At 36.9% G+C, this 27,293-nt stretch overlaps 1 protein-coding gene across 20 annotated transcripts; it reads left to right on the top strand.

Annotated features, from left to right (window-relative positions):
• The first annotated feature begins 9,447 nt into the window (after positions 1-9,447).
• On the top strand, positions 9,448-26,744 carry LOC114264781 (uncharacterized). 20 transcript variants are annotated; one of them, XR_014358387.1, is made up of 9 exons: positions 9,448-9,739; positions 10,053-10,144; positions 10,248-10,385; positions 12,534-12,673; positions 12,947-13,260; positions 13,465-13,525; positions 23,084-23,175; positions 25,997-26,101; positions 26,532-26,744. XR_014358387.1 is itself a non-coding variant. In XM_028205480.2 (9 exons), exons 2-8 carry the CDS (start codon positions 10,066-10,068, stop codon positions 26,075-26,077), a joined length of 885 nt encoding a protein of 294 aa, XP_028061281.1. In that variant the 5' UTR covers positions 9,448-9,739; positions 10,053-10,065; the 3' UTR covers positions 26,078-26,101; positions 26,532-26,744. The 20 variants fall into 20 exon arrangements, 11 of the variants coding, with proteins under 11 accessions (XP_028061281.1, XP_082768309.1, XP_082768307.1 ...); XR_014358392.1 differs by having other exon boundaries at positions 23,080-23,155; XR_014358393.1 differs by having other exon boundaries at positions 23,080-23,175.
• The last annotated feature ends 549 nt before the right edge of the window (positions 26,745-27,293 follow it).

The raw sequence follows: 27,293 nt of genomic DNA, 5'->3' as shown, positions 1-27,293 counted from the left end.
ATGACATTTGGACAGCTTAGATCTATTCAAATTATAAAGCAATGGTTGAGCTATATTTTTCAAAAAATATCCTACATACACATTTTCTATTTTCCTGCTTCTCTCTCTTACCTTTTCCTTTTCTCACCCATCCTTCTATAATCCTATGATCCCACCTTCCTTCCTCCCTCTTTTCTTTTTATTTTTTTTATTTTCTCTTATTTTTATTTTTCTCTCTATTTGTTTATATTTTTTATTTTCTCTTTTTTGTTTACTTATTTTTATTCATATTATATGAAAAAGTCTATGATCCCAGAATTAGGAGTCAGACTTTACTGTGTGTAGTGGAGATTAAATTAATGAATTTTATAGTTCACAAATTAAATGAATTTAAACAATTAATTATTATTTTTAAATATATTGAATACCTTATTGATTTCATAAATTTAAACCTTATATGAATCTTCAACATCTATATAATAAAGCAGGATGGTTTTTGAATTTATCCTACAGACATTTTTCTTACTAGGACATTTGAACGATTTAGATCTATTCAAACTATAAAACAGCGACTGAGATATATTTTTAAAAAAATATCTTACATGTACATTTTTTATTTTCCTGTTTCTCTCTCTTATTTTTTCCTTTTCTCACACATCTTTCCATGATCCTATGATCCCACTTTCCTCTCTCTTTTATTTTAATTTTTTTTTATTTTCTCCAATTTTTATTTCTATCTCTATTTGTTTATTTTTTTATTTTCTCCTTTTTGTTCACTTATTTTTATTCATATTATATGAAAAAGTCAATGATCCAAGAATTAGGAGCTAGATTTTACTGTGTGTAGTGAAGATTAAATTAATGAATTTTATAATCTACAAATTAAATGAATTTGAACAATTAATTATTATTTTTAAACATATTAAATACCTAATAAATTTTATAAATTTAGACATTATGTGAATTTTTAACATATTTTAATAAAGCAGGACGGTTTTTGAATTTTCAACATATTTTTGTCTTATTAGGACATTTAGATGGTTTAGATCTGTTTAAATTATAAAACAACGACTGAGATATATTTCCCAAAAAAATATCCTACATATACATTTTATACTTTCCTAATTCTCTCTCTCTTACTTTTTCTTTTCTCACCCATCCTTCCATGATCATACCTTCCTCTCTCTTTTCTTTTTATTATTTTATTTTCTTCCATTTTTCTCTCTATTTGTTTATTTTTTTATTTTTTATTTTTTGTTTAATATTTTTTTACACATATTTCCATACAATGTATGTATGCCCATAATACACTGGGACATTACGGGCATACATACAATTTTCATATAATTATATAAGAAAAGGTAATATTATATATATGCCCATGGAACTTGTATATATCTTAGACATATCTATCTATCTAGCTATATATTATATAAGCAAAAGCGAGTTTTCGTGAAAAGTTTTGTGAGAACTCCAAAATTTTATAATAAATTTGTGATTTTATCAAATTAAAAAATAAATTTAAATAGTGTTAGGATTACAATTATATTCTAATCGTAACGTTATTTACATTGTGCCTTCAGGCATAGGCATACGCTAGTTATTACATATTTTATAAAATTAAATAATATTATCCACCTAACTGAATTCTTTTGTGAATGAAAATTTGTAACAACATTAAGAAGTATTTTGAGAAGTTAGTTAAAAGTTAATTTTTTCAATTTTTTTTAACCTATTTTATTTTTTTGTGAGTAAGTTAAGTGAATTGTGATATAATCTAAAATGAATTAAAAGTTGAAAGCTAATTTTTAACCAACTTTTCAAAAGAGGCCTAACTGAGTTAGTCGTTATTTTTTAATTACATAACAAATGTAAACAAACATACGTTACCTATAAAATTTTACATTCCTTAATTAATTTTATAGTAATACATGAATAATATTTATTTATATTATGACCTCGTTTGCGGATAGATTATTTTAGCCTAAGAATTAAGAAGTGATTATAATTTGTTATATTACTCTTTTTTATTTTTTTACATGTTTTTTCATAAAAGAATTTAAAAAATCAACTAAAGTAGTTAATTGTTAGGGTCTGTTTGGTAACGTTTACGTTTTCAGTTTATATTTACAAAAATTTTATAAACTGGTTTTTGTTTATTTTTAGAAAAACATAAATTACAAACGCGTTTGATAATTGACAAAATGTTTAAAAAAATTTAAAAATATAAAAAAGAGTAAGAAATGCAAGTGGTGGCAAGTGTCGGCGGAAGACGGTGGTGGAAAGTGGTGACGGTGGGTAGCGGGTGGTGGTGGGTGGGTGACGGTGGCAGGTGGTAGCGAGTGGGTGGTGGTGGTAGCGGCAGGTAGCTGGTGCTGGTGATGGGTGGGTGATGGTAGCGGGTGGTGGGTGCTGGTGCTGGTGGCGGGTGGTGGGTGCTGGTGGCAGGTGGGTGGCGAATGGCGGGTGGTGATGGGTGGTGGCGGGTAGGTGGTGGTAGCGGTTGGTTATGGTGGATGGGTGGGTGACAGTAGGGGGTGGTAGCGAGTGGGTGGTGGTGGTGGCGGGTGGTGGGTATTGGTGGCAGGTGGGTGGCGGATGGCGGGTGGCGGTTTGTGGTGGCGGGTAGGTGACGGGTGGTGGTGGTGGTGGGTGACGGTGGCGGGTGGTAGCGAGTGGGTGGTGGTGGCAGGTGAGTGACAGGTGGTTGGTGGCTGGTGGTGGTGGCTGGTGGATGGTGGTGGCGGGTAGGTGGCGATTGGTGGTGGGGGACGGTGGATGGTAGTGGTGGGTGGTGCATGGCAGGTGGGTGGTGGTTACGGGTGATGGGTAGTGGTAGCAAGTGGGTGGTGAGTGGTGGTGAGGGGTGGTGACGGAAGACGGTGGTGGAAAATGGTGGCGGGTGGTGGCTAGTGTTTGGTGGTAAAAAAAAAAAAAACTCAAAACTCAAAACGGAAACACATATTTTGAGTTTATATTTTTTAGCCAAATTTATAAACTGAGACCACTGATTTATAAATTAAAAATTTATCAAATAAATTTTTATTGAAATTTTTAAAATTTTATAAATATAAATAAAAAATTAAAAATGTAAACGTTATCAAACGGCACTAAAGGTTCAAGTTGCTATATGTGCTTTTCTATATGCGAAGTGTTTTTTTCCTCTTTCGTATCTTATATTAAATTTTAATATGTTCTTTCTTCTGTTTTTTAATTCAATATATTGTGATATTAATATTTTTATAATTCTTTATTTTTTTTATTTATCAAAATTATACATATATGCTATCCGTTAGTCACATAAACTGTTGAATAATTTTTTGTTTTCTTTTTTTAAAAAATTGTGGTGCTAGGTGTTAGGGGCAGATGGTTGATTGATAACTCACACCACCTTGTGTTTATCCATTCCTATGTTTTCAAGTTCAATTTTTTTTTTTTTTTTTTTTTAGCAGAGTTTTCAAGTTCAATTTGCCTATCTGTTTTTGGGCAGAAATTGAATGCCGCTTTTTGGTGTCCCAAAGATCATTAATGCTGCTTGTTATGTAAATTTTTACTTGAACAGATACCGTGTAGGAGCAATAAACTAACACCTATATGTATAGGCCTCCATTTATAAATGAATTTCCAATTTGGGATTATATAGATTGGGACTCTTGATAGATTTAAAAAAAAAAAAATCATGTAACTGGTTTTATTTGATTGAAACATAATATTTAGTTTAATTTAATTTGATTGTATTTTGATACTCAACTCAAATAATGTTTGGGAACTAAGGTTAGAGGCTCAAATTCACAAAAAGATAAAATAGGCTAAAATAGTTGATAAGACAAAATACTACATAAAATTCATAATCATTTCACTTTTTCATCCAACTATAAAAAAAAAAAAAAAACATTCTTCCTAAACACAGACATTTTAACTTATTAAAATAGTCAAAAACTAAAATAACGTTCTAAAATAGCCAACTTCTTAAACGAAGCCATTTTAATTTGAAACCGTTTGTGAATTATCCATAAAAGATAGTAAAACTAAAATCTCAATTACAAAAAGTTCAATTCCCACATTCAAATTTTTAGTCAGTGCACCCTGTTTCAAACATTTTAGCAGATTTCCAAGTATTCACATGGAACAAACCATAAAACAATTTATTTTATTTTATTTTATTTTTTAAAAAAAATTTGTTCTGAAATTTACTTCAAAATGAAGTTTGTGACTGAAAAAATTCAAAAAGAAAAAAAATAAAAAAAACCAATCATAAAATTGGCCATACCATTTTTATGGCCAATAAAGACTACACCTTTTGCTATTCATCTATCATCCTCAGGCTTACAGTGACTTGCCATGCCAACATGTTATGGTTGACACAGGTTTATCTTCCAACTATTAATATTATTGGTGGGTGTGGAATGTGTATTTTCTCTTCTCCAGCTATAACTTTGGACGAATCTTCCTTATACGCCATGCATGGCCCAAGACTAGCTATAAAATGACACTAGGGTTAAACAATACGTGTCCGTTTGTACTTCGCATTCACATCCAGCAGAAGAGGCGAGGATAGAACAACAAAAGAGACACAGATGACCAGTGTGTGTGTGAGCTGGCTGTCCCTGTGGTCTCCAGTGATGTTGCAAACTTTTGTCAATCTCCAACATATATATGTACTACTACTTACTTACTTACTGTTCAATATATTCCCCAAACAAAATAAAATTTCATCTTCTTCCTCATTCACATAGATATGTGTGTTGGAAAAATGACTTTGTAAACCTTATTTTTTTGCTAACTTTAAACATTAATTAAGGTGGGACCTAAATATTTTTTGTAACGATTTTTCTTGGGTTCGTGTTTAATGTTGCGTAGTGAATTAAATCATGTATTTAGTTGCTCAAAACCATTTCCAGATGAATGAGAATTTAACGCGCATTTCGGGTTCATGTAAATGAATTTTGGTGGGTTTACAACACATTTGTGAAATGTGCTTGCCCCACATTGGAAAGGCTTGAGGAATTGTTTGTGTATATATACCTTAACTTGGGATACTTGGGATGGCCCCCAAAGGGTACCCAAGTTTGTGGAAGGGTGAGGTTATGGGTGTAGTGGGCTAGACCCATTGGACCCAAAACTAAAACCACATGCGCACCATCATCGGCCATTTGGGTTGGGCCAAGAACTTTTGAACTTTATTTATTTATTTTTATTTTCGGTTTTAAAAATCAAAATAAATTGGTTCAATAATTTTTCTTCCATCCAAACAGAGCCTAATAGGTTAGACCCTCCTGAACTGGTTCAAAGAGTTCAACCCGAAACTGAAACTGTTCAAACAGATTCAAATCTGTTGGTGCCTCTTCAATCTGTCCAAATAGGTTTTTATACCTGTTCGGAACAACCACTGTTTTGCCTATATAAAGCCTTCAATTCCAGCATTTTGGAGGTCAATTTTATCATCAGGATTTCGTCCTCTATTTCCTGTGTCTCTCTGCATTATTCTGTATTTTATTTTAAACAGAAAAAGAAAGAATTACAACATATTTTGGTTCGCCATACTTGGTTTTATAGTGCTGTAAAATCAAGGTATAGTCGTTGCATCCTGGGAAGTAAACGCTGGTTAAAACTCGAACCACCGAAGCGAGGGTGAAATCTACTTTAAGGAGATTGTGTCCAACACAAGTCTTGACATTATTTTCTAAAAGTTTTAATTCTGAAAATAATCAAATAATTATTTTCTGAATTATTTTATTTTATTGGTTGTTTTAATTTATACATATAATTTATGCACATACACCTTTGTGGATTCTAACAATATGTTCGACCTCTCTAACTAATTTATTTCCTTCTGTTCGATTGTTATTAATATATATGGAAAATTCGTTGCAATGCTATTGCAATTGTTCAATTCAGTCATCCCAACATGTTTCGAAGCAACTGGGACAAAAAATTGTAACATTTTTTTATTTTTAATTTTAATTTGTACTTCATAAAAATTAGGGGTGATTATTTAATATTCCCAGAGTATGGATATGTGGTACTACATAAAGTTTTGATTAGTAGAGAGGGATAGTGGCCCATGATTTATGTGGGAGGTGAAGGAATAATATGGGGCTAAGTAATTAGTGATTGACTTAGAGTATGACCACGTGGTGTTTCAAAATTATTCAATAATTTTCCAAAATTTGGATAAGTCTAGTACATGTAACCCCCGAGTCTCGTGTGCCCCTGCGCCTTGTAGAGAAACGATAGAGGATGAAAGGGGGCGGTGAGGGGCGATGATGGTGGAAAATGAGTTGAATTGACAATAAGATTTGCCACAGGTGGCGGAAATGGTAGAGGGGATTGTAGGGGATGAAAAGGTAGGTAGCTGGAGACAATTGCAATGATGGTAGCCAATAAAGATGGTAGCAAAAGGTGGGTGTGTTGATAAATTAAGGTTAGCGCTTTGAGGGGTTTTTTTTAGTAATTTTGAAAATAGGTAAAAGTGTAATATAATTTTATTTTTTGAAAAAATGGATGCAATGAACTCTTTTTGTTACGTAACTAGAATTAGGAAATTTTATTTCCACATATTTACTTATCTTTGTATGCATCATTTTTTAGTACACTCACTTATTAATTTGTTTATAAGTTATTGTTTTCATTTTACACACTTAATATTCCAATTATACCCTAACTTGTATACATGTACACACGCTACTTAAACCCCTCATTCTACACACCAGTACCCATTTTCAGTTCAAACGCTTCTCCTAAACATCTATTCTACACACTTCATGTTTCAATTATACCCTAACTTGTATCTTTATACACACACCACATAAACCTTCATTCCACACACTTGCACTCATTTTAAGTTCAAACCTTCATTCTAAACACCTATTTACATAGAATGGAACTTTCGTTGACAATGGAGTTGGCTCTCTCGAAATAGATGATCTTTCTTGACCTATTCATGCATAACGTTGCTGTCGCCGATAAGTGAGGCTTTATCAAAACCTTAATCCCACCGGCAACCGCTATCTCCGTCGCTAGTATTCCTTTTTAGGCCATCTTAACTCTCTATTTCTACCTCCTGCTGTTGCGCCTTATTGTCAGAGCCGCTGCCTCCTGTGGTGACAAGTAATCGGTCGATCTGTTGCAGTTCAAAGACATTCCACGATCTTGATTATGGCTAATTTTTTGACTGAATTTGGAAATCAATTATTTTTTGATGAGTATATCGATAAAATTTTGATATAATATCAAGAGTATGTTTTGATATCCATTATAGTTATTTTGTTTTAGAGTATAATTATCATTAAAATAAATATTTCATTAAATATGTACACAGAAGTAAGTGAGTGAGTGGAAGTATAGGCTGTGTTTGGAACACTTTTTCAAAGTTAATTCTACCCCTTTATTTGAGTTTCATGTGTGTTTACGGTTTTCCAAAGTTCATTCCACATTCAATTTAGAAAACGCTGTCTTAGGCAATAAAATTTGAGCTAACCAGTGGTCCCATCAGACGTTCGGCCAGTTGACCGGAACAATATTTTTTTTTTTTTGTGTGGCAATTGACACATATTAGTTTTTATATATTCGGAATTTTTTTTTTTTTGAATTTTTTATGAGATTTAATAGAATTTTGAGTTGTGTGTTTAGTTACGAGTTATAAGTTTTTGTATCAAATATCACATATCATATCAAAAAATCCCTACTCAATTCAAAACTTTTTTCACCAAACAAATTTTCTACACTCAAATCATAATTTTAAAACTCACAAACTCAAAATACAACTTCTATCCTCAAATCATATTTAGAAAGTTCTACCAAACACAATCATAATTTTTCTAGAAGAGTGCAGCTATTAGCACCTACCAAAATTCTTTGAACCCCCAATTTTTTTAGACCCCAACCTTAAACCCTAAATTTTAATAATATTTTTTTGGACATCCCACTTATTACCAAATCTATCTATGTTCATAATATTTTCACAATGAAATGCACACTCATCTAATTTTTCATCCCTCTCATTCCTTGACTCACTCAAGCTTCAGAGTTTGGAGCTTTGGTCTAGTATAGAATTCTTGGACCCCAACCCTCCATCACTCTCGTCGCCGTCTCGGCCATCAATAGAGCATTCCGACGACTCTCATCTTCTTTGAACGCTCTCCGTATCGTCGAATCAGTAACCTCTCTCATCCTCTCATCATCATCTTCTTCGTTGCTTTTTGTATCTTCGTCATCGCTTATATCGATCAAAGATACTCTAATTTCTACGGGATTTGCATAACCATTTGCAAGATGAGGAAAAACAGAATCATCGTCTGAATCGCCATCAGAATTCTGAATGTAGCCTAAAACAATTTGTTCACCACTGTGTAGCCGAAAAAATATATTTTGTTCAGAACTGTTTTGTCGAACAATAATGATCCTGTTAGCACTGTATATCCGAACAAAATTTGTTCATCACTGTGTAACTTGAATCCATTCAAATTCACAACTTAAAATAACATGAATTAAATCCATTCAAAATACATAACTTAAATCCATTTCAATTCACTATTTTCTATTCTAAGTTAGTTTAACAAAGAAAATTACATAACTGACTATCTACATTAATGTTCGGAACCTATGTATTGAACGAAATGATTATGTTCAGTACTGTATTACCAAACATAATTCTAACAGGCAGCAAATCAGTACCGAACAGCTCAAACGAAACAAGAACGACCGAAAACGACCGAGAATGTTAATACAAGACAGATAAACTTACCAATAGAACACCGGTCTCACTAGAATTGTTGTCATCGCCCTCCATTGCTCTACACAGTGAAATAAGTGATGAAGTATACGTTATACTTGAAGCAAAACTTTCAAGTTTAATAGCGTTGATAATGGTGATGAAGATGACACATTCAAGATTTAAGATGATTATAAAAAATAATATATTTAGGATTTATATTAATTGGTTATGAAAAATAATAGGTTTAGGGTTCACAAACATAAAATACGTATAGTTAGAGGTGGGGGTGGGTGTCCAAAGGTGGGGGTGGGTGTCTAATATTATAGAGTATTAGTTTTTATTGATAGGTGGGTGTTCTATTTTATAATATCTTTTAAAATAATTTTATTTTAAGATATAATTATAATAAAAAAATTATAAAATGAAGGGTCCAAAGAATTTTAACCGGTACTAAAGCCTCGTTTGGGAACAGACTAATTTAGTAACTTTTTGGCTATTTGGCTAAAATGTGATGTAAAAAAAACTAGTATGTTTGGGATGATTTTTTGACTTTTTACGAAAAGATGTGCAAAAAGTAGAGAGAAAAGGAAATCTTTTACTTTTTGATATAAGTTGTTGACTTTTTAACTTTTTTAATAATTTTTTGACTTTTTAACTAAAATAGCCTCTTGCCAAACGAGGCCTAATAGCCACACTCTTCTAGAATTACTCTTTTTAATTTTTTAATTATCATTTTACCCCTCAAAAAAATTACCAAAAGAGGAAAAATATACACCCACTCAAACCGATGCCGATGCCGGCGACCCCATCCCCAACCAGCCCGGCCCATGGTTGGTCCACCCCTACTTTGGTAAGCTATCTTTTAGGGCTAGGGTTCCTCACAGAGACACAAATCAGCGCTGCACTGCGTCTTCTCATCCTTGATACCATTGGCGATGACGGTGAAGGTCTCTACTCTCTAGATAGAGGTTCCCCGGCGCTGAGGACATCGCTCCGCAGCAAGCTTCCCTGAGCTTCCTTCTCTTACTCCCTCCCTTGTCTGAGGTTTTCTTTCTCTCAGATTTTCATTATAAAAAATTATTATTCATTTTTGTATCTTCATTTTGGTTGGAACCTCTCCTCTCGGATTGTTAAAGAAGATTCCTTATCCACTTAACTTTCGTTTTTCTGATTTAGGAAAAAAATTGGTTTTGATTTTTAAAATCTTAATTTTACATTTTTGTGAATGATTCGAAAGTGTTATCTTTTGACCACTTGGTTGTTTGAATCAATTTTCCTTTGGGTTCACTAAGAATCAATTTTTAAACCTTCGCTGCCAAGATTCAATTTCTAAACCTTCACCAAAATATGTTGGCAGTTGACTCCCCAATATGAAGATTGGTTATGGCGACCCGGAAGAAAGAATGAATAGGTATAGCCCATGGAAACGGAAACGCCCTGAACATCACGGTAAAAAATTGGCTCCATAAAATATATATATATATATATATATATATATATATTTATTATCGTTTTATATATTTTTATTTTCTAATAATAATGGCATGAACAGGTTCATACTTGACGACACCACATACTATTGGGCAGAAGATTGACCAATTTGTAAATGCTAATATGGACTTAGATATTGATACCAAAAGAACCTCTTTGAAAGCTTCTGCTTCTGTTGTTAGTCTTATATCAGTTACCGGTAGGTATGTATCACATATACTTGGTTGTTTTTATGTTTTATTTAGTATCTGTCAGCAGCTAATGTTAGAACATCTCCAATCCTCCATTTCCCCCTATCAAATTTGTGTAAAACATTGGTTAAACTTGATATGGTATGCTCCAATACCCTTTCGTCAAATCTAATTAAAAGCTTGATTTGGTGAAAAAAATTGAATGCTCCAATCTTTGCTCAAAAATTTCATCAAATCCTTTTTTAAGAATTCCAATCTTATTCACAAAAGCTTTTTTCATCAAATTTGGTGAAAAACTTTTTTCGTTGATTTGATGAAAATTTGATTTGATGCTACAAGTATGATGAAATGATTGGATGTTAGTTTCACTAAATTTTTCATCAAATTTAAATTGAATAAGAGATTTGGTGAAGGATTCAAGATGCTCTTACATGCACTTAGGTATGGGTATCAGTACATCAGTATTCTTGAGTGTCCAAACGTCAAACTCTAATAAACTTTAGTAATAACAAGGGATTAGTAATCCCAATCCCCTTCCTATAACCTCAAACAAACGGGGCCTTAGATCTTAGGATATTGGGGGTATGTATCCAGAAGTAAGATATGGGTACAGGGACTCATTTATTGACTTGTGTATGTTAAATGTTATATAATATTCTTTGACAAAATTTTATAAATTATGTAAAAATGTATTGGAAATTAAATAGGATTTAGGAAAAATATAGAATTTCTATCTCTCATCTATGTTAGAGGCTATAAATGTTTATTTTCTAGTAAATTTGAGTTTCTTGTTCATCAAATATTGTAAAAAGTAGGAGATCCAAATGTCCAAATTGATATCCGGTGGACACGGGTATATTGGTTGAAATAGAAGAGTCCACGTAACAGACCTGGGGTAGGCAACCAGAGTAGGCAACCAAGGTAGTTGCCTTGACCCCCCAGATTTTGAACAGAAATAGCACCCCCAATTTATATAAGCCTTTATAGTATTAGGGAAGGAACAGAACCCAATTTGACTTTACATCAATTAAAGGGTCCAAACAGAGCAGCGACTGTCTATATTCATTCTCCCCTAATTGGGTTTTGGATTCATTTGATGTATAAATAAATATATCAGTTAATTAAAACAGAGCAGTGATCTTCTATATTCATTCTTCCCAATTTAGTTTTTGGTTTCATTACAATTAAATCCACTAAATCCTTCTTTTTTTTTTTTTTTTGCTCTTGGAATTTCTGTTAATTCTATGCCCTAATTTTTCGTAATCATTTCTTGCTATTATATTTCTTCTATAATTTTTTTTGCTTTGTATTTCTAAATCCATTAAATCCTTACTTATGTTCTGCTTTGCCCCAAATGTTGGCCATGTCTGGTTTGTATTTGTGAAAAAATTTTGAAAAATAATTTTCTGGAAAGAGTTTACAAAATTTTAAAAATTTGTTTGGTTGTATGTTTTGAAAATAGTTTTAGAGTTTGGGATGATTGAATTTTTTTTTTTGTAGTTGAATAGATGGGTGTAAAATAAAAAATGATTGATAAATGTGTCAGTTGTGAGAGGAGAGAGAAAAAGTGGTTGATTGATGTGTAGTAGAGAGAATGATGATTTTGGATTTAAAAAAAATAAAATAAAATTCAACCAGACAATTTTTTGGAATTTTTTCTCAAAAATTGTCTTTCAAGAGACAAACCAAACAAGGCCATGTCTTTGTAAGTTTTGGTTCAATCATTGCTAGTGTGTGGAAGTTTATTCTTTGAAGAATCTGAATCTCTCTCTCTCTCTCTCTCTCAATGTGTTTGGAAACATAATCATCACAAAAATATTGGATGTTTTCATTACATTATTTGCATCCGTAGGTTGAATTTCTATGAATTGTGGATTGGAATCTGATTGATTATATGATCATGATTCATGATTACCAGGAAGTATAGTTTTGCAAAAAAATAAAAAATAAGCAAAAAGTAGAAAAACTAAAACAACATGACATACAGGGCCTTGAGTAGGAGTCCACCTAGGGCCCCATAATACTCAAGGCCCTATATGTCATGCATAGCATTCTTTCTTTATATAGATGTACTCGTTCGTACTTCACTTATTTGTATACTCTGCTAATTTAAAATACACACATGTAGAGATTTGCTTATTTATTTCAATGTCCAGGTGGGACGATGATGTTTGCATCTTCTGGGACTATTATTGGATGTGAGGATGTTAATGGAACATACATGAGTACCATTTTAACTTCTACGACTCTCCTAAGATCACCTACTGATTCAAATGCTGTACCAGATGACCTTAAGGTGGTTTTTAGTTATATATATATATAGGAAAATGTTTGGTGGCCACAAATTTTGTAGCTCATTTTCGGGCTATTTGAGCCACAAAATTTGTGGCCACCAATCATTGCCCATATATATAATGATGTTTTGGCATTTTCGGGCCATTTGAGCCACAGAATTTGTGGCCACCAATCATTGCCCATATATATGATGTGTAAAATACTTGGTATAATATAATACAATACTGCTCAATGTTTTTCAATTAGCTAAAAAAATGGCTTACTATTATTGCAGGTTAATGTTTGTGTAATGGATGGTAAATTATTTAAGGGTTGTGTGATTGCTTATGATTTTCACTTCAACATTGCTACCATTAGTATCGAAACTGATGTAGCATTGCCAACTGCAATCATTGGACCTTTGGATGATTCAATCTCAATAGATCCAAGTGAAATCGCTTGTACTGTGGACAAGGAGATGACTTCCAAATTGTTTCAGCTTCATCGTCGTTCAAATTTATTTAGACTTTGTCCAGGAGACATGGTGGTAGCCATTGGCCGCTCCTGTACTGGAACCCGTGAACTTATGGCTGCACCTGGCAAATTCAGGTACACAGTAAATTTACTTTATTGTAATTTTCTTACACGACTAAGAGAATGTAAAACATCTTAGTGCATGTACAGTTTGTTAAAGATTTATTGTATCCGATATTAAATACCCAAATATTGCATTATTTTTTGTTGATCATGGTGCTTGTAAGTGCCTTAACAATTACTTACACTTGCATTTTTTCTTTTTTTCTTTCTGTGTAGTCTTGACTGCTGCGAGTTTGATTGCAAAGAGCTTTTCAGGGCAAATTACATTATTTCAAAGGTAATAATTTGTCTCTTTTCCCTCTCTCTTGTAACTATATTAGTGATTGGTTTTTAAATTAGAGATGAATGGTGATGACTTTTGGTCTTCTAATTATCTTGGTATGCTCTGTGGTTAGGGTTAGAAGTGAAGTAGTTGTTAACCTGCCCCACTCCTCCTTGCCCTTGTTGGAATGAAGTTGGTAATTGTTCAATAAGGTTAGGGGTGGATTTGGTATTTTGTTCAAACTCCGTTAGGAATCGGGCTGGAGTTGGCATCCGTTCCGAGTCTGGTTAGGTTATATTATTAGAATACATGTGTAATCCTAATATATTCCAACAATTGTTTATATGTTTATGTATATATATATATATATATATGGTTGATGTAGTCTACATTTGGGCAAGAGCTATGTGATGGAATGTAGACCGTTCATGGTGGAGTGCAATCTGTCCCTAGAGTGTTTTATAAATAATTGATGTATGCTGTGTGGTATGTATGAGTTACTGACTGCAATGTGCTAAGGGTTTTATTTGAGTAGATTATAATTTATATGTATTTTTAGCTATCTTCAACTAATGATTATTATCATTAATTTTTGCTAGTGTGTTATCGGAGGACTCCTTATAAACTGTTATGGAGAAGTCATCGGAGTTAATTTTTATTTTTATGATATTTGTACCCCTTTCTTGCTAATCAACATAGTTTCCAAATGCTTCTTGTGATTTAAAAAAGAAACCGGTATGCTCCAAATCAATATGGCTTCCACATCTGTATTTTGCTTATTATGTGTTTGCTAGATGTCCTCAATTATGTCCTCACCCTCCTACATGCTCTCCCCAAAAAAGGAAAATAGTTTTTTAAATGCCAAACACGAAGTAGCTACCTTAAAAAATGATAAATGGGAAGCATTATGAAGCCGTTTTAGAGGGTCTAATTGTTTGTGTGGGAGCCCGAAATGGGTTTGTCCCACATCGGTCTGAGAGGCATCCACAACCTACTTAATAAGTTGATTAACTCCTCCTAACTAGCAAGAGGCCTTTTCTAAAGAAGAACAAAATCGTGAGGCTTCGGCCAAAGCGGATAATATTGTGCTAGTGGGGTTGGGTTGGCAGCTTCAGTTTGTATCGAGGCGTAGGAAATCCCATCAACCTTGGCTTGGCATGGAAATGACTAATCTTTATGCAGCAAGTGTAGGGAAGTTGGAAAAAATTATCTCGAAGTTCAATATCTCCAAAGGTGTTCTTGTTGAAGAGTATGTTCTGCTACACCTTGTTTTAGATAGATCCGGATTCTATTGGGGCAAAGTCTTTTTGGGAGAGAAATGCTATTCATCACTGGATTTAGTTCACCTCCTTATTTCATTTCCCATGTGTACTCATGGAATAAAAGCCATATGTATGTGTAGAACCACTATATTTAAACTAGCTTATCATGCTACATAGGAAACCACATGAGAGGTGAAAAGTTTGGTAAAATAAACCAGTAATATGTAGCAGTTGTTTTTTTTAATGTTCAAATATGAAATTAAGGCCTCGTTTGGAAACAGGCTATTTTAGTAACTTTTTTACTTTTTGGCTAAAATATGAGCTTAAAAAAACTAGTATGTTTGGGGTGACTTTTTGGCTTTTTACGAAAAGATGTGCAAAAAGTAGAGAGAAAAGAGAATCTTTGACTTTTTGGTACATGTTATAGGCTTTTTGATTTTTTTAGTAACTTTTTGACTTTTAGACTAAAACATCTACTTGCCAAACGAGACTTAAGGAAAGTACAAGAAATTTGATTGTGCATCTAGAACATTGAGGTTTTTGGTGTCAGAATAACTGCAAGGTTTTGTGAGTTTTGAATTGATTGCCTCTCTCTAAATATTACCAAATATAGAAAAGATTTCTGGTGGGATGAAGTAGGTGCTTGGGATGTTTCTGGCGAGGGTGGAGACGATGCCACGGTGTCGAATCCTCTTTCTTGGGGGTCGTTCTTTTGAATTTTAGGAGGAGACTGAGGACTAAAAGGGCCATCGACGACTGGGTATTGTGAAGCGCGGGCTTGGCCTTCGGAGAGAGGTGATACTGGTTGGGTTCGAAGTGGGTTGGCTTGCTGGGAAACTACGGTTGGCTTTGCACAGTCAAGGACCCCAATTCTTGGGTTGTTTGGATGGATTACGACGTAGCGTGGCAGTCTGGCTCCGTGGTGAGGAGAATGGCGGGGCATCGTTCCAGATTGTGATCACGATCACAGGTAAACGTCATCAAATTTTTCTTCTTGCTTCGGAGTTCGGGAATGGTTGTGAGGGAGTGGCGTTGGTTCTTGAAGGCTTCACCAAAGGAAAAGGCTGGGTGTCAAAGCTTGGTGACAGAACATGACCAGCAGTGGTGCCTGGGGTTGGTCCGATTACAGGGGTGGTTGCTGAATCTTCGATCGATAATGGGAAAGTACTACAAGCTGTGGTTGGGGAGAGGTGGTTTAAGTTGCTGGACAGGGCCTTGGTAGGTACAGTGGGTTTGGTGGGAGAGAGAGGTGTAGGGTTTTCTGCTATGTCGGAGTGGATAAGTCAGTGGTGGAGGATGTTGGGGAAGGTGGAGATTAGACCACTTGGGGGTCAAGAATTTCTATTTGTGTTTGCTTCTCGGCGAGAGGTTGAAGGGGTTCTGCGATGCTGATGGGTCATTAATGGACGGTATTTGTGCTTGCGGTGGTGGTCGCTGACAATTCAGTGTGATCAGAGGAAGTCGGACAGGTTGGACAAGTTAGTGTGGATGAGGGTGGTGGGGATACCGATACATCTTCGTGGGATGGAGACGTACCAAGTAATCGGCAACTGGTGTGGGGCTTTTGTGGAGGCTGACGATTTCTCATCTGACCTCGGTGTGGTCTGCATTCTAGTTCGGCGGCCCAAGAGTGCGCCTACTAGAATCTTGCTCCGATGGGATGCGTGGCAATACGAGATACCTCTATGGTTGGAAGTTGGGTCGATGATTGCTAATGCGTCGCCGGTGGTGGAGCTGTGTTCTAGGCCAGAAAAGGGAAGCCGTGGTTGGCTGCGTGAAGAGGGGCGAACTTCACGGAATGGTGGATTTGGGGGATTTGATTGCAAATTTGGGAAAGGAAGGCCAGGGGCTGGGTTTTGGAGCAGACAAGCGGGTCCTTAGATAGGAGTGGGCCCTAGTATTTAGGCCTTAAACAATTTGGGCCCAAAACCTCAGAAGGTGGGCTAGCATGGCAGAATGGGAGCCCGTTCTTATGTAGGCCACTCAAATAAAAGGCAGACAAGTTTTACTAATGGGAGAGGTGAATTGGGCCTACATCAGACAGGCCCAGGTGCTGTGGGAAAGGGTGAGATTAGACCCATATCCACCAACCCACCAATTGTTCGGGTATTTGGGTCGCTGCGTGATGGACTTGGTTTGGGTGGGTCTTTTGTCAGTAATGGTGTTGCCCCGTCAGGGGAGACGTCGTCGCGAGTCTCGTCGGAGTTTAGTAGGTCTTTGGGGACTCCACCTCGTGGGCAGTCGACGATCGAGACAAGGTCGAACCCTCCGATACATACGACAGCAGGGGATGAGTCCCATGGGGACGCCATAGCCAAAGGCAGTACTAGGGTCTCTGTAACAACAAATGAGGTTCAGTGGCCAGAGTCAGTTGGTAATATGGCCATAGTGGTGAGGCCGTTAGTGCTGGAAGATAAGGTGTTTGGTCTGCCACATCTGTACCTGGATTCTGAGACAGCTCATGATGCCAATTTCACTCAGCCACTGTCTGCAGATGCTGTATCTGAGTGGGTGTTGGCTCGTATCGCTACGGTTAGTAAATTTCTAGGTGTTTCTTTTGAAGGGCATAAGGATGAGGCGCTCAAGTTGTTTACAACAATTGAGATGTCTTGGAAAGGGGGTGATTCAGGTATAGAGGAAGCACTTGTGGTCTATGAAGCATGGACACGGCAAAATGGAAGCCGTGGCGGTGTCGGATACGGGGACATGGGGACACGTCAGGGACACGTACGGGACACGGCATCTGGCGTGTCCCCTTAATTTAATTTATTTTTTTGCAGGGGACACGCGTGTCCAAATCTGGACACGCCATGGACACGGCGAGAAGAGTAAATGAAAGGGAAAACGAGTACAAATCTGGTCGGCAACGATCCAGAGCCCTTTGACTTCGATCGACGATCCAGAGCCCCATTCAACTTCGACGATCTAGCCCCTTCAACTTCGACGAGCTCTCTCTCGCCTTTGCCTTCGCAGAGCTCTCTCTCTTGCCTTCTCTATCGTCTCCCTCTCTCTCGCTTCTGATCACGATCGTCTCCCTTGCTTCTGTCTCCCTCTCTCTCGGTTCTCTCCCGTCTGTCTTCTTGTCTTGATATTATTATTATTATTATTATTATTATTATTATATATTCATATATAATATATATAACTAATAACTATTATTATTTTATTATATATTATATTATATAATAGTTATTATATAACATAAATATACTTATTAGATAATGGATAATACATATTATAAGATAATATATACTTATACATATTAATAAATAAAAAAATAAACACATGTATGTAAAATTAAATAAAATAATTAATTACAACACATTATTTTAAAATATAATAAATAAATAAAATAATTAATATGTATTAAAATAAAAATATTTATAAAAAAATTAAAAAATTTGTTGTGTCCCCTGCCGTGTCCGCGTCCCCATTTTTTAAAAATTCCCGTGTCCCGTGTCCGTGTCCGTATGCGTGTCCGTGCTTCATAGCTTGCGGTTGGCCAAAAAGATGAAGGGGTCTGGGAGTTAAGGAGATTAGAGTGTTCCATCAATTATGATCGAGGTTTGAAGGGGGAGGAGCGACGTCTGAGGAAAGACCATGGTGTTCCACTTTTTGCCATGCGTTTGAAAATTTTGACTTGGAATGTGCGAGGCTTGAATGATAAAGGAAAACAGACAATGGTTAAGTTCGTATTGCAAAGTGCTAAGGCGGGTGTGGTGTGTCTGCAAGAAACCAAAATGGAGGTGGTTGGGGTGGAGATAGTTCGGGACCTAAGGGGTGGGAGGTATGTGGAGTGGGCTTTTCAACTAGCTTTAAGGGTGGCTGGTGGTGTTCTTCTTTGTTGGGATAGCAAGGTGGTAGTGAAGGAGGGGGAAGAGGTCGGGGGTTGTTCCTTGTCTTGCTTATTTAGGTGTATTGAGGATGATTATCAGTGGGCTTTTACTGGGGTCTATGGCCTAGTTCGAGGGTCGGAGAGGCTTGCTTTCTGGGAGGAATTACAGGGTGTTGCGTTTCGATTGGGGGTGTCTTGGTGTGTGGGGGGAGACTTTAATGTTGTGAGAAGTCCGGAGGAGAAGTCTGGGGGGAGTTAAGTAGTGGGGTCCATGAGGGCTTTTTCTTCTTTCATTGATGAGATGAAGCTAGTGGATTTGTCGCTGCAGGGGGGAGGTTACATTTGGTCTGGCGGTAGGGCAACCTCTCGGATTGATAGATTCCTGGTTTCTAGGGATTGAGAGGAGCACTTTTCTCGGATGTTTCAATTGCGGTTGCCTCATCCAATTTCTAATCATTGGCCACTTCTTTTGGAGAGTGGGGGAGTTCGGCGAAGGCCATCACCATTTCGTTTTGAGAATATGTGGTTACAAGCAGGGTTTTTTTTGGAGAGTGGGGGTTTAGTGGGGGAGTTATTATGTGGTAGGGATGCTAAGTTGTTGATTGGCTCAGAAATTGAAACTTCTTAAGGCGGATCTGAAGAGGTGGAATGTAGAGGTTTTTGGTCGTGTGGAGGCTCAAAAGGCGAATATCCTGTCCGTTATGAAGGGGTTGGATGAGTTAGAAGCTGCGGGGGGCCTTTTTGAAGAAGACGAGGTTTGTAGGGATATGGCTCGAGAGGAATATACGAGGGTGGCTCGAATGGAGGAGATTAGTTTTCGGCAGAAATCTAGGTGCCTGTGGCTGAAAGATGGAGATCGGAATACAAAATTCTTCCACCGCATGGTGAACGCTCATCGGCATGTGAATTAGATAGGGAAGTTACGGGTGCATGGGGAAATGCTATCGACCGAAGAGGACATCAGGGCGGGTATAGTAGGGTTCTACCAGTATCTTTTTCGTGCTGAGAGAGATGGTTGGAGGCCGCGGCTGGATGGTGTTGTCTTTGATTCTATTACTGAGGCAGAGGGCTTGTTGCTGGAGAGACCATTTACAGAGGATGAGGTTTTGGGGGCATTGAGGAGTATGCCTGGGGACAAGGCGCCGAGGCCGGATAGTTTTTCAATTGGTTTTCTTTAGCATTGTTAGGGGTGGTAAAGGGGGAGGTGTTGGCTATGTTTGACCAGTTTCATCAGACGGGACAGTTTGAGAGAAGTCTGAATGCTACTTTTATAGCCTTGATCCTCGAGAATGGAGGTACGGAGGATATTCGTGATTTTCGGCCCATCAGTCTTTTAGGGAGTATTTACAAGTTACTGGCTAAGGGTTTGGCCAATCGACTTCGGGGTGTGTTGGAGGGGGTGGTGTCAGAGTCTTAGAATGCTTTTGTGTATGGGCGGCGGATTTTGGATGTTGTTCTTGTAGCTAATGAGTGCGTGGACTCGTGACTTCAGCTGGGAAAAGAGGGAATTATTTGCAAGTTGGATATTGAGAAGGCCTGTAATAACGTTAATTGGCAATTTTTTATGTATGTGCTAGTGAGGATGGGATTTGGGGAGCGATGGAGGAGATGGATACATTTTTGTATTTCTACTGTCCGACTGTCTATTTTGGTGAATGGGACCCCAGTGGGTTTTTTCCCTACTGGGCTGGGCTGGGCTGGCGGCAAGGTGACACTTTGTCTCCACTTTTATTTATTCTGGTTATGGAGGCGTTGAGCCGGTTGATTCTTCGGGCAGTTCGTGGAGGTTTGTTGTTGGGTTTTGAGGTAAGGGTGGGGTCTGATCCTTTGGTGGTCTCTCATCTCTTCTATGCGGATGATGCATTGATTTTTTGTGATGCGGATGCTATTCAAGTAGGCCATTTGCGTTGTGTATTGTTATGTTTTGAGGCAGTTTTTGGGCTTCGGGTTAATTTGGCCAAATCGGCATTGATTCCGATGGGAGAAGTGGCTTGTCTTCCGGTGTTAGCGGCTGTTTTGGGTTGTAAGGTGGCCAGGTTACTAGTTTCTTACTTGGGACTTCCTCTGGGAGCCACCTTTAATGAGTCAAGGGTGTGGGAGGGGGTGGTGGATAGGGTGCAGCGGCGGTTGGCAGGATGGAAGCATCAGTACTTGTCAAAAGGAGGGCAGATTACTTTGACTAAGAGTGTTCTGTCTAGTATTCCGGCGTATTTTATGTTCGTGCATGTGATTCCTGTGGTGGTGGCTAAGTGGTTGGAGAATCTCCAGCGGGATTTCCTGTGGGGTGGAGGAGGGGGAGGTTGTCATTATCTCTTGGTGGATTGGGAGAGAGTTTGCCTTCCGAAGGACCGGGGGGGTTTGGGTATTCGAAGATTGGCGGTTTTTAATTGGGCTTTATTAGGGAAGTGGTTGTGGCATTTTGTGGAGGAAAGGGAGCGGTTATGGAGGCGGGTGATTGTGTCTAGGTATGGAGAGGAGAGGGGGAGTTGGTGTTCGAAGAGGGTGGTTCTTTCCATGGTCGTGGGTTGTGGAAGGGGATTTGGTTGGGGAGAGGAGAGTTTTGGATGAGGGTTCAGTTTAGAGTGGGGATGGGGGACAAGGTCCATTTTTGGCAGTATTGATGGTGTGGTTGGGCGTTGTTGGCTGTTATGTTCCTGTTGATTTATGCCATTGCAGTTGATGGGGAGGAGATGGTTGCTTCAGTGAGGGTGAGGCAGGGGTCGTCTGTTGTTTGGAATGTTCGTCTTCGCCGGGATGTGCAAGATTGGGAGTTAGACCAATTGATGGACCTTTTAGGTTTCTTATATGCGTTGCAGCAGGGGAGGGATGGAGGGGATTCGGTGGTGTTGGATGTTCGGAGGGTTAAAGGTGTCTTCTCAGTATCTTCATTTTATGGGGTGTTTGCAAGGGATGCTATCGGTGCGTTTCCTTGGAAGTATATTTGGGTGTTGGGTTCTCCAACGAAGGTGGTTTTTTTCTCCAACGAAGTATATTTGGGTGTTGGGTGTTAGGTGTTGGTTTTTTTCCAAGCAGCTGCTTTGGGCCATATTCTCACTATTGATAATTTGATTCGGCGTCGACATGTGCTGGTCAATTGGTGTTGTATGTGTTGTAGGGCTGCGGAAATGGTGGATCACTTCTTCATTGTCCGATTGCGTCTGGTCTTTGGAGTTTCATTGTTGCTTTGTTTGGCTTAGTGTGGGTGCAACCGGCCTCTGTGTTGGGAGCATTACAGAGTTGGGGTGGGGCTCGGGTGGGGAAGAGGCGCCGGAAGGCTTGGGTGCTTTCTTCTCATTGTTTGCTTTGGTTAGAATGGAATAGGCGCATGTTTAAGGATGAGTGTCATTCCGCTTCTTGGTTAGAAAGTAGATTGTTGATGGTGTTGCATAGTTGGGTTAGGGGTACAGTCGATCCCAATGTTTTGGTTTTTGTTGATTTTGTTGAGGAGTTGATGAGTTAGTTTTGTTTTAGCCTTTTGTGGCCTCTTTTATGTATTCATTGCATCGTCTTGATCCTTTCTAATAAAGTTTGATTATTTATCAAGAAATAAAAAATAAAAATAACTGCAAAATATTTATTTTTGTGGGTCATATGAAATTTAGATCTCTTGTTTCAACACGGTGTACTTCTCCAGTAAAATGGTAAATTAAGTGATACAAAATTCTGTATCTTTTTCTAGTTTTGCTATAGTGTGACATAACAGTTATGAACTATATGTATATAGTTTGGGTATAATGTAACCAGTACGGATAGGTGCACAAGTCGGTATGGGGTTTTGCTGTTACCTTATCTTATTCTGCATTAAGTCTAAGAAACCATTTCAAAGCCCTGGATGTTTGGTCCTTGATAGAGGTGGTGCCACATAGGATTTAGTGGCAATGATTAAAGTTCTAAGAGCTTGTGGTTTTGTTTATATATGATACGGTGTTCTGCTGGCAGTGTTGTATTGTCGTAAGGTTTTTAACAAAACAATAAATATTACTGTAATGTACATTTCGTTGCTAAAGCATGTATTGTATTTTACAATCGCTGGCTATTTTGAGTTCTGATTTTAGGCAATCTGATCAAAATAGGTAAACCCTTCTACATGAAATAAAACGTAGCAATTATTTTTTAGTCTATTTTTAATATTCCCCCCCCCCCCCCCCCCTAGCAATTATTTTTTAGTCTATTTTTAATATTCCCCAACCCCAACCCCCCCCCCCCCCCCCCGGGGCGATAAATAAACAACCTTTATTTTCTTGTTTTGTTGATTTGGTGTTCAATAAAATTTTGTAAGTCATCCATTAGTTTGAGGTGTTTGCTTGTTAGATAAGATAAATATCTCAATTAGAAATTTTAACATGAGAACTAATTGCCAAGTGTGTGTACATATGTATGTGGGATAGATGTATGCATGCATGTAATGCCTTTTTTAATTGAGATATTCCTACTAATTGCATACTGCGCTACCTAATCTTCCAAACTGTCAGGTAGGTCATGAAAGGGTCCCCTGCTGAGCAAGCAGGAATACTCCACGGTGATGTTATTGTTCAATGCGGAAAAAAGGTAGTTGAAAGTTTTTTGAGGTATATCATTTTTATCATTGTTGTTAAATAGCTTATCATGCTTCTTAGTAATACTTCAACATATAGAAATGCCCCATCAAAAATGAAGGAAAAAAAGATAATCTGTTACTATGTTTGGTTTTCCTTTTTCTTGTGCTTTTGTTGCTTTTATAATAGTGTAATCCTTTCCTCATTTGGAGTATGAAAAATCAGCATGCTATCGTCATTCTCATTAAAATATTGGCATGACTATCTTCATTCTCATTATTGTTGTCATTATCATTACCATCAGCAACTAGCATATAAATGCCATCCCAACAGATTAGGTGCACAATCTCTATTATTGGTGATTTCAGTAAGATTTGAGTTTAGAACTGAAAAATGCTGAGATTTTGTTTTGGTGGATATCTTATTACATGCGATCTACCAATTCTTTTGTTTGCCATGCTTATATTTGTCGCTGTGTTTGTGGTCTGGAACTTGTGAAGGAAGTGGCGATGAAGAAAGTTTTGAGAACTTACAATCCTTTGCCCTGCCATCCATCGAAATAGTATATGATTATATAGAAGTGTTAATAATAAAACTAACAATAATATTAGTACCAATAGTCTTGTAGTAGCAGCGGCACGGCAATAATGATGTACTAGTAGTAATGGTAATATTTATTTAGAATAGTAATGGTAATGGTAAAAAAATACTAGTAGTAGTTTTTTTAATGGCAATAGGAGTAACATTATTTGTAATAATATTATTAATAATATAGGTAAAATAGCAAGAAAATGATCTTAGGGGTATATAATATCATGTCAGTGACAACCTTTTTGGAAATAGCAGATTTCATGAGAAGGGGAAATTAATACCAAAGAGGTGGAACAAATCTCTCTCTCTGTGAACCAAGCTGTAACCATTTCTGTTCCTGATGATTGAAACTTTTCATTCCAAGAGCCCTTCTTCTTTTGATTTAGCATGAACCCTCGAGCTATGGGATTAAACTTTGACAGCTGATTTTATTAGGGTAATTCTATTTGCACACCACTCATTTACTCAGTACCCACCATCTTCTATTTTTTTTTTACAATTTTGTCCCTTAATTAAATTACCCTTTTAGACAAAATCTAAACCCTATTTTTTTAGCACACTAGCACCAGCCACTGCACCACCCCCGACTCCGACGATGCAGCTTCCCCAACCATCGACTACAGTGACCACCGCCTCTACCTGCTATGCCTCATCTCTTCTCTTATCTTCTTCCTCTTCGCATCTCTCTCTCTCTCTCTCTCTCTCTCTCTCTCGTTTGCAACTCGAGCTGCCTCCCCTGCTGCTGCCACTGCAACTCCCACAAATCACCTCCCCGCCACTGCGAATCGCGATCGGCGTCACTGCAAATCCTAATCTAGGGTTTATTTAGAAGAAAAAAGATGAGGAGAACCAGATACAGTAGGGGCGACAGCAGGAGGGGGCTAAGGCTGAAGGGGAGAGGGCTGGAGAGCGGCGGCGATCAGAGGGGGTGGTAGCCAGCGACTGTAGTGGTTAGGGTTTGGGTTTGTTGGACAAGATAATGGTAATATGGTACTATATGAAAATTGGTGGTGTGTCTTGAGATAAAATCAGCATATTCAATTTGTGTGTGGTGTGAACTGAGTAGATGGTGTGTACTTTAGATAAATGATTGTGTGTAAATAGAATTTTCCATTTTGTTAATGCCCCAAGCTTAAACTGAACACCAAGCTATCATTTTTTTCAAAAACCAAACAAACCTCTTCCCTTTTCTCCTTTTTACTTGGTGAGCTTTTTAATTAGACAGCAAAATGGAAATTGAGGTTGAACGTGGGAGTGTGATTTACAGCCAGAGGTGCCACTACAAGCTTTTGCTTTTTCCCCTAGCCCATCTCTCTTTTGCCCTAACCCATCTCTCTTGTTCACCTAGCCTCTTCTCGTCCTTCTGTAATACCTGGTTAATTTTTGTTGTCAAGTCCATAGAACTCACTGATTTGCTGCATCTTGGTGAGGTATCACAGTGTTCTTTTGCAATTTCATTCTTGGATACAGTTGAATGTAATTTTTTTAGCTTGGATTTGGGGTGCTATCACTTGGTCAATTCTTATGGTTGGCTACTTAAATCAGAATTAATTAGTGTCTAGACCAAAAAACAAAACGTTTCTTGGTTGGAGGTTAACTGAATTAGTAAAATTCAGGGTTGTGCATTGGTTAAAAAGTCAAAGCATGATGGCATCCATCATGAGTGAATACTTTTGTGATTAACATCGAAGGACTTGTGGCTTATTTGGTAGGGAGTATGAAATCAGGTTCCAAAAGGCACATAAAAATGTCCTGTGGTGTCATATTCAATTAGGAGTATTAAAGCTCAAAAATATTGATGGTCATCAAGAGGAAACCCCTGCTAGACTTGTGTGGCATGTCTTTTTAAAGAAAATATCAATTGAAGTGACATTTTTAGGTGGTTGATCACAAACAAGGGATTCTGTTCATGTCCCCGTAACACAGATTTCAACACATTAGGCATTCATTGTAACACTATTTTGACATATTTCAATGCAAAAAGACTGACAAATTTCGTATGTCTTGCTTCGAATGGTTGGGGGCTAATGGGTGCTGGTTTTGTGATAAGTTGTCAAAGTAGTTAATTGTGGGACCCATTAAGTAGCTGAGTGGCATTTATTGATGCCTCTGTCGTCTATTGACTGCCAATAACTATTTTGCATTTTCACTATGAACCTTGCTAATATTTTTCTTTTAATTTTTTAAATTTGGTTTCCTACACTCATTTACCATTTGCATTATTCTTGTATTGTTGGTTTAATTTTTCTCTTGCTGGTATCAGTTCTATGATATAATATGGAAGAAGGTTGGGAAAACTGTGAAGGTGGTTGTGGTGAGAGAATCTAGAAGTGTTTATCGATGATAATAGCCCAGATAAAGTAAATAGGTAAATATTTTGTATGCTTTTGGATATGTCTTAAAATGGGGGTGAATTCATGTTACTTTTTTGTCAAACCTAATTTGATTGTTTTAACTTTATAGTTGGGATGCAGAGGAAATTGCATTAATCCTCCTACATTTTAATGCGAGTTAGAATGTCGTCTGCGCCCTTTTAGTTGAAGCAATTTCTTTCTACATATTTAAATTGTGATGGAGGGGAAATTTTAACCCGCATTAAAATGATTTATTAGATGAGTAAGATTTAATTTTGTCACTATTGTAGAATATTTTTATTTATTTATTTATTTATTTAGAGAAATCATTTCTCTACAATGAAGTTATTTATTTATTTATTTTTATTTTAGGGAAGTTTTATACTTTACTATTACAATTGTACGCTTCATTCTGATTTTTTGCCACATAACTTGTCTTCTCAGATGGCCAGTCCCTGAAAAATACCAGATTTTGGTTGGAAGAGTTAGATTTCGGTAATATGTTCTTTATGCAGTGATGTTATGTTGGAACTGGCAATGTATAAACATTGATCCTAGCAGGGCCGGCTTAAGTGTCTACGAGGCCTAAAATGAATTTTATTGGCAGGCTTTTTTATATTTAAACTTAAATATAAATATGTTTTAGCTTTTTGTAAATTATCGTGTAAAATTCATGTCTTTTTGATTCTCATGATTTAAATTTGGGGGTTGTTTAAAGTATTTAGCTATGAAAGAAAAGAAATTAAGAGTGTCAAAAATTATCAAATAAATAGAACTTGTATGTTCAAAGTAGACCACACAAAAAAAAAAAAAAAAAAAAAAAAAAAGGCTTGTAGAACCTAGTTTAAATTGGTAGGATCTCTTTTAAAGTGGGCTTATTAAATTTCATTTTGTCCTTTTTCAATGTGGAACTTCAAAAATAATAATAATAAATTTAAATATATTGGGAAGTGAATTTGTTCACAGAGTGACTAATGATAGTGTGTTTTGTTCAGTGTGAAGAAGTTCTCACTCCTAAACTGGTAGACGTTTTTATCAAAATTTTGAAGTCTGTATTATGTGTATTATGTTCAAGGGATTCGGTTTTTTTTTTATTTTTCTTTTTTTGGGTATTGTTGCGTTTATTGGGAATTTTTTTTTAATTTTGTATTGACTTGTGGTTGAAGAGAGAGGGTATGATTTGGAGAGAGAGAGAGAGAGAGAGAG

This window comes from Camellia sinensis, unplaced genomic scaffold (genome assembly GCF_055761805.1).
Source record: "Camellia sinensis isolate YWXY unplaced genomic scaffold, ASM5576180v1 Unanchor2, whole genome shotgun sequence".
NCBI lineage: Eukaryota > Viridiplantae > Streptophyta > Magnoliopsida > Ericales > Theaceae > Camellia > Camellia sinensis.
Note: the sequence above shows the minus strand (reverse complement) of the source record. Positions and strands in the feature narration are given on the sequence as shown.